At 33.7% G+C, this 7,212-nt stretch overlaps 1 protein-coding gene across 8 annotated transcripts; it reads right to left on the reverse strand.

Annotated features, from left to right (window-relative positions):
• Positions 1-1,928: 1,928 nt before the first annotated feature.
• Positions 1,929-4,242, reverse strand: LOC149538866 (uncharacterized). Of its 8 annotated transcripts, none has more exons than XM_089800220.1 (7): positions 4,005-4,242; positions 3,866-3,910; positions 3,084-3,143; positions 2,941-2,994; positions 2,635-2,688; positions 2,472-2,537; positions 1,929-2,322 (listed from the first exon to the last, which is right to left on the reverse strand). In XM_089800220.1, exons 1-7 carry the CDS (start codon positions 4,047-4,049, stop codon positions 2,233-2,235), a joined length of 414 nt encoding a protein of 137 aa, XP_089656346.1. In that variant the 5' UTR covers positions 4,050-4,242; the 3' UTR covers positions 1,929-2,232. The 8 variants fall into 8 exon arrangements, with proteins under 8 accessions (XP_089656346.1, XP_089656347.1, XP_089656343.1 ...); XM_089800221.1 differs by having other exon boundaries at positions 3,866-3,907; positions 4,005-4,241; XM_089800217.1 differs by having other exon boundaries at positions 3,999-4,241.
• Between the last annotated feature and the right edge of the window lie 2,970 nt (positions 4,243-7,212).

Consider the following 7,212-nt stretch of genomic DNA (forward strand, 5'->3'; position numbering starts at 1 on the left):
GACCTCCCGGGAAGTCCCGGTGCTTCACCCCTGTAAGCATCACCTAGATCCAATGAGTGCTAAGTGTTCCATTTATTCTCATGAGAGATGGATTCATGTTGAATCACTACTCATGAAACATGGGTCATCGAGTTTGACTCAAAAATCACACAGTTAAATCCTGATATTCACATCTTCACCCCTGTGAGCATCACCTAGATCCAATGAGTGCTAAGTGTTCCATTTATTCTCATGAGAGATGGATTCATGTTGAATCACTACTCATGAAACATGGGTCATCGAGTTTGACTCAAAAATCACACAGTTAAATCCTGATATTCACATCACAATTTGACTAGCTGTGGAAATCATCTCCTAATTATCAATTGATGAGCTCAAGGGGCTTTCTAATGAATGGTTCATAAGGCACAACACTTGGTAAAGGTTTTGCAAATGGGGTTGCAAGCTTTGGGTTTAACTGTGGAGGAAACTCCGTAGTTAAGCGCGCTCAGGCTGGAGTAGTACTGGGATGGGTGACCTCCCGGGAAGTCCCGATGCTTCACCCCTGTGAGCATCACCTAGATCCAATGAGTGCTAAGTGTTCCATTTATTCTCATGAGAGATGGATTCATGTTGAATCACTACTCATGAAACATGGGTCATCGAGTTTGACTCAAAAATCACACAGTTAAATCCTGATATTCACATCACAATTTGACTAGCTGTGGAAATCATCTCCTAATTATCAGTTATGGTATTCTCAACAAAATGTAGTATTCTATGGCAATTAGTTTCCTGTTTCTTCTGTTTCTTTCTGGGAGGCTGACTGCACTAGATTGACAAGGTTGTTCATGAATTTAAAACATAAGGTAAACCAATTTGAAAAAAGGGGATGGTTAGACTCCCATTTCATGGAAGGTAAAAAAGATGTTTGACACGGTTAAAAAAACATTTTTAAGTTGGTGGGACTATTTCCAGCCTCCCCCTTTTTCACCCACTTCTAAAAATTAAGAACTGAAGATTCTGAATAATCCCATTTAAACCCCCCTCATAGAACTGCATTATAATATCTTAAACTTAACTATTTCAACTGAAAAATTTCCAAACTTTTTAACTTATCACTTGTTTCAGAGAAGCCATGAAAGGTCTAGACACTGAATATCTTCTGTCTCTAATTTGAGATGCCATTCTTCTACCATTGTTTTAAAAAGTGATTTATCCTGGTTGTCTTTGCTTTTAGATTAACAGAAGTTTGCAGGCATGTAGCTCTGGTGGGTATCTCGTATGAACTGCCTGCCTGGTGCTCTTCCATTTAGGTGAACTGCCAAATTTATCCCTTAAATGCAAAATCACTATGAAAACTAGTTTATACTTTTAAGAGATAAACAGTGCCTAGAGATGTTCGGGAGTTGTCCATCTGACCTATCATATTCATGTTATAAAAACAGTTTTCTGTATATCCTCAATAGTTAATCAATAGTTCCGAATCTGAACATCTTACAGAGTTATATTTAATTAAGTAGTTATTTAGTACCATCTTACAGAGCTATATTGGATTAAGTAGTTATTTAGTACTTAATGCATTATGCATGTCCGCAAGCAATCCTCTCCCAAAGGATATAAAGTTTTTCTCCAAATCTGCATCCACTACAAACTTAATGAACCTAGAGTTTTGCCCATTTCCTTATTAGTGCTGACATTGGAACATTGGAACGATAGGTTAAATAATTTGGTGCGGGCACCAGACAAAATGCGCAACAAGAAAGTCCTAAGTCTTGTACATAACTCTAGTTATATATTCAAGAAAATGAATTACAAAAATACTCCAGGTGATCTTGCCACAACACATCTTGTTCTATTTGAAATTAATGCTAAATATGAATGCCTTCTTAGGTAAAACAGAACGCTTGAAATCATTCTATGAATTCTTTTTCATACACAAATACCAGTTTGACCAACGCAACTTCAATTGAAGTACATATAACCACAAATTTTCAGTGTGATCATATAGCATAGTTCAATCACCATATGAACTATCTATCGATCACTCTGTCCCAATGAACATCCAGCGTTTGTCCACTACATTTAGAAAGTTCAAAAATAGCGGAATGATTTCCCAATTAACATGTTATTTAACATCGTACATTCCAAGAAAATGTCTCAACATATATAAGCAAACTACTTGTGTGAAATAATCACTTGAAATCCCCTACTAATATCTGTGGCGAATACATAAAACAATTAAATGTGTGGTCACGGACCAGGTTCTTCCACCTTGTTCACGTTTGTTTCCTTCATCAAATCAGGGACAGATTCTTCCAGTTTTTTGTCTAATCCATGAATCTGGAGAAAAACAGCACATTCAATTCAAGCACGCACTTAAGAACACAACTCATTGATAAAAGAATATAAACATAAAAAGGGTAATGATGCAGCAAAGAGAAAAATAAAGAACTGGAAGTGCACCTAACCAGAGTATTATCAGAGCCTACCATTGAGCCCATGTTTGTAGCATCATCCAACTGTTTCCTTAAACTTTTTCGTAGATCCTCAAACTCCTGGAAAAACAAGCACGGGAATTATAGTGTTAGTTAATAATAGAAAACTCTAATCACTCGTAACACTGCATTCGCAACAAGTCAACACAACGCGTACAGATTTCAGCTGCTCTACTTCCAGGTTTAGAGTATTCTTCAAATCCCCAAGCTCCTGCAAAAGGCAGGGCAACTATTTAGTAAGAATACGAGAGCAACCAATAGAGTCTTGAAGCATATGAAAACTTTTATTGCAAAATAAGGTCTCTGTTCTACTACTAAACACTTGTGCCATAGCTACCAATCTCAAATTGCTACTCCAGATGACTCTAAAACCCAGAGTGGCTACGGAGAAAATGTAAACCCTAAATAAATTTAATGCAATTCCTACGAATCGTTTCGACCAGATAATATTACTAATACAAACCTCTCTGTAAGTCTTCACTTGAGTGTCAAGTTTACCACGCCATTCTTGCAAATCCTGAAAAATGAAAAGGGCAGGCATGAATTACAAAAGATATCAATAAGTGGTTATTTGGAAAACATGTATAAGACGATGCAATGTGGTACCTTTTTCAGGTTGTGAATTCGACCAAGCAAATCTCCCCTTGAATCACAAAGATTCTGCAACTTCAGAAAAAAATAGACAGTCGCTGAGATTCAGAGAACAGGGCTTAAAATTCAGCGTGTTTGTGTGAGTTTGACACATAACACCATGCTTGCTATTTCAGAGAAGAGGAAACAGAAATTGCTTGTAGGAGAACCACATAATGGTGGAGCATCCTGCTTGCCCAAAAGACATCATGGTTTCTGAGACAGAATAGAACCCCAAACCCCAAAACATGGATTCTGGGCCATAAATGAAGCCCAAGCCTGGAAGAGTTGGAAAGAAACAATGGAGGGAGGTTATGCGTTCAAGGTTCTAGAGGATCTACCTAAATGTGGGCTACGTACAGAGATATTAATTAATCTCCATTTTCATTCTGAAAAAGGTTCTACGAAATAGAAAAAAATGCAGCTATAGTATGAAAACGAATCTTTTCGTAAACCTTATATGAGCAGCTATAGGTTTTATATCAGGATTGGGGGAAAACCCGTACAGTTTGTGTAACTTCTTATCTAAAATTATTCACTTTAAAATACAATTTCTAACCATAAAGGAATTTAAAACGCAGTAGAACCACTGGCTTCCTCAAATCTATCATTTTTTCTGACGAAGCACTGCTAAAAGAATTCAGTTGGCCTTCTTCCTCAGGACTATGGCCTTAAACAACAACGATAACACCTAACCACCGCACAAATGACATGACCCCTATGAAGTGTATCTGATGCCTTAGATAAGATGAACTTACAGCTATGTTTGATGGCGATGCGGATGGAGAGTGTAAGGTTCCCTGCTGCGTATCCAGAGGAATAAAGAGCGTCAGATCTGCTCATAATAATAATAATAATAATAAAGATAATGAGGGAGAAGTTACGACTTACAACAACCTCCTCTGAAGTGGAAGGGCTTGCTGTTGCATCTGCAGGTGCCATGAAGAAAGACAGAGTAATGAATTGATAAATTTAAATCAAGATCGAAATAGAAGACAATAGCAACGGCTCCTCAATGTGAGACTCGCAGATCTGATCTTTAATTGCCCGCTCTTTCCATTTAAACAAAGAGAATCAAATTTTCTTCTTTTCATCCGTCGCATTTAGGGGTCCGTTATGGCGCATTTTACAATCCGTTCATTCTTCGTAAATTTCAATTATAATGATAACTACCAAGTATTTTTTGGGAGAAGGGCCGTGCACGTCTAATATTAGTTATAGCACTTGTGATTATTCATATTAGAAAGAGAATAAATAAATATTCGTTTTATTAATTAATCAAAATATTATCAAAGCATGCGACTTAAGAAATAGAAATAAATGTTGTACATATGAAAACTTAAAATTTCTTATTATGCCGAGAGGCATATACAATGGGAGAAACAATTCTCAGCACAAAGAATATTTCAAGGAATAATTCGTGTAAGGAAAAAAGATTTGGTGAGAGTTACAAACAAAATAATAGCTGGCCGAAATAATAGGAAGCCAAATGGAGGCCAAAATAATAGGCCCGAAATAGTAGGGCCCGAAAAAGTAGGGCCTGAAAAAGTAGGACCCGAAAAAATAGGGCCCGAAAAAGTAGGGCCCGAAAAAATAGGGGCGAAATAATTTCAATATGATTTTTTTTTTTGTTAAATATAATTTTGCATGCACATTCATACTTATTTTTTGTGGGGAGTGGGGGAATTTGAAACAAATTTGTGGAATGTGAAGAGACGTCTGTTGGGGGATATGAGGAGCCTCTCAGAAGTTATAAAACCAAGGCTTATCATTTTATTTTCATTTTATGTTTTTGCAGGAAGGAAGAAGTGGAGGTTATTGGAGGATTAATTTGGAGTTTTTGAATAGGACCAGATTGAAGTTTGGAGTAACATTTTTGCAGGTGAGATTTCTATTTTTTATTTACATTTTCATTTAGATTTAGATGCAGATGTAAATTGAAATTCAAAATTAGTTATAATATTCTACTTTGATTTAGATTTCAATTTTAATTAATTTCATTTAGATTTAGAATTCTATTCATAACTATTTAGGCTTGCATTTAATAGTTTAGTCTTGCATGTTTGATTTAGATTTAAATTTGTATTCAAAATCTATTTGATTTATATATTTTATATTACTTTTCATTTACATATTTTAAAAGTGCATGTTTCAAATTACTTTTATATTTGCATGTTTCGTACTGTTTTAGATTTTCATATTTCAAAATAGTTTTGGTTTGTATGTTTTAGATTTGAATGTTTCACAATAGTTTTACATTTGCATGTTTCTAAGTATTTATATTTTCATGTTTCAAAGCATAATTTTATCATTAATCTGGATGAGAATGCCACCATATCAATACAATTTATAGTTTATTAAAGTTAATGATTTATTTAAAGTAAATAAATCATATATTTAATATATATTTTAATATTATTGAATTATAAAATAAAATAATTTTTTTAAAATAATAGCTAGCCAAATGGATGCCGAAATAATAGAACCTGAAAAAATAAGACCAAAAAAATAGAATGCAAGAAAATAGGGCTGAAATAACTAAATTAAACTTTTAAATATAAAATATTTTCTTTTTGTTAAATATATTTTTGCATGCACAGAGGATGCCTCTACTTTATCTTTTAAAGTCTATAATTGAACTTTTTTCTACCATCATTTATTGTGCATTCAAGGATTTATAGTCCCACTTGTATATCCTTATTGATGTTTATATGGTTCTTGAATGTCTAGATCACCTTCTCCACTTGAGACCAAAAAAGGGGACACCTCATCCAAAATGATCCATATGATTGATTTATTTTGTATCACTTTCTTGTGTTCTATTAGGACTAGTCTAAATTTTTGACATCATCCACTGAATGTCATGGAAGTTAAGTTTTACTATTTACTTTGTAAGTGTTAGCTAGGGGCCATTTAGTAGCGGTTAGAAGATTCAATTTGGAGATAACTAAACCTTGCATCCATCAACTAGAGTACACAATCATCCTTAATATTTTTTAGAAGAGTTATTGCATGTTTTATGGGCGAGAATCTTGTATATATCATCATTTTTATATTTTATGGATGAACAATAAGGTGGGTGTGAAATAGAAAAACTAGCCCAATTTCACAAGACATGAAAATGAGTAGAGCGTGAGATAGAAACATTGGTATTTCACAAGTTACTTGTAGAGCATTTGGAAAAATAATACAATTGTTTTGAAATGGCTAGTAAAAGGACTATCATTTTTGTTTCATAGGGTGTGATAAGAGGATGTTGTAAAATGGTGATGTGTCACTATTTTGCGAAGAAAAAAAGAACAAAGGTGTGAGGTAGTGGCAATGAGTAAGAACTCATTGCAATTTCATAAAGTTAATGGGGGTATGAAAAATGGGGAAATGAAATTTAAGTAATAGAAATAATTTTATAATTTTCTCATTAATGCAATAAATTGAGATGAAAACCAATTTTATTAAGCTAAACTTTGTACACTTGGAGGAATGTAGTGAATTTAATGACACTATCTTTTTAGAAGCATACTTAACTATTTGAAAGAAAAAATTTCTACTCACAAAATAGCAAAGTGAGTTGCAGTAATCTAGTATTTAGAGCAAAATAAAAGAAGTGTTGAAGCAAAAAGTGGTGCAAAAGGCTAAGAATAATCAATAGCTTATTGAATTGTGGATGACAAAAAACAAGATCATCACTATGGAAAATAGATGTTCAAGGTTTGTGATTGAAGTTTGGGCTATAACTAGAAAGAGATGGAGTGATTTCTTGCTAGCTTGTGATATGCCCATCAAAATAAGATCCATATAATTAAAATATAGATAATGAAATAAATTTATAATTTATTATAATTAGTTTATAATATTGTATAATATATAAATATTAAAATATAAAAATTAAATATAAAAGTTCCTTGTAAAAGGATAGACCCTGTTAAGAGTCAATGGAATACAATCAGTACAATTAAGTTCTTAAAACAACTCTTAATAACTAAATCTGAAACATGTGATCAATTGATGCAACAACCATAGAAAGATAAACTTATACAATAACATCATATATATTAACTAGGGAAACCCTTGACCAGAGGGGAAAAACCCAGTGGGAATGGTGCCT

This window comes from Cupressus sempervirens, chromosome 9 (assembly GCF_028749045.1).
Source record: "Cupressus sempervirens isolate cs-2001-9-10 chromosome 9, ASM2874904v1, whole genome shotgun sequence".
Lineage (NCBI taxonomy): Eukaryota > Viridiplantae > Streptophyta > Pinopsida > Cupressales > Cupressaceae > Cupressus > Cupressus sempervirens.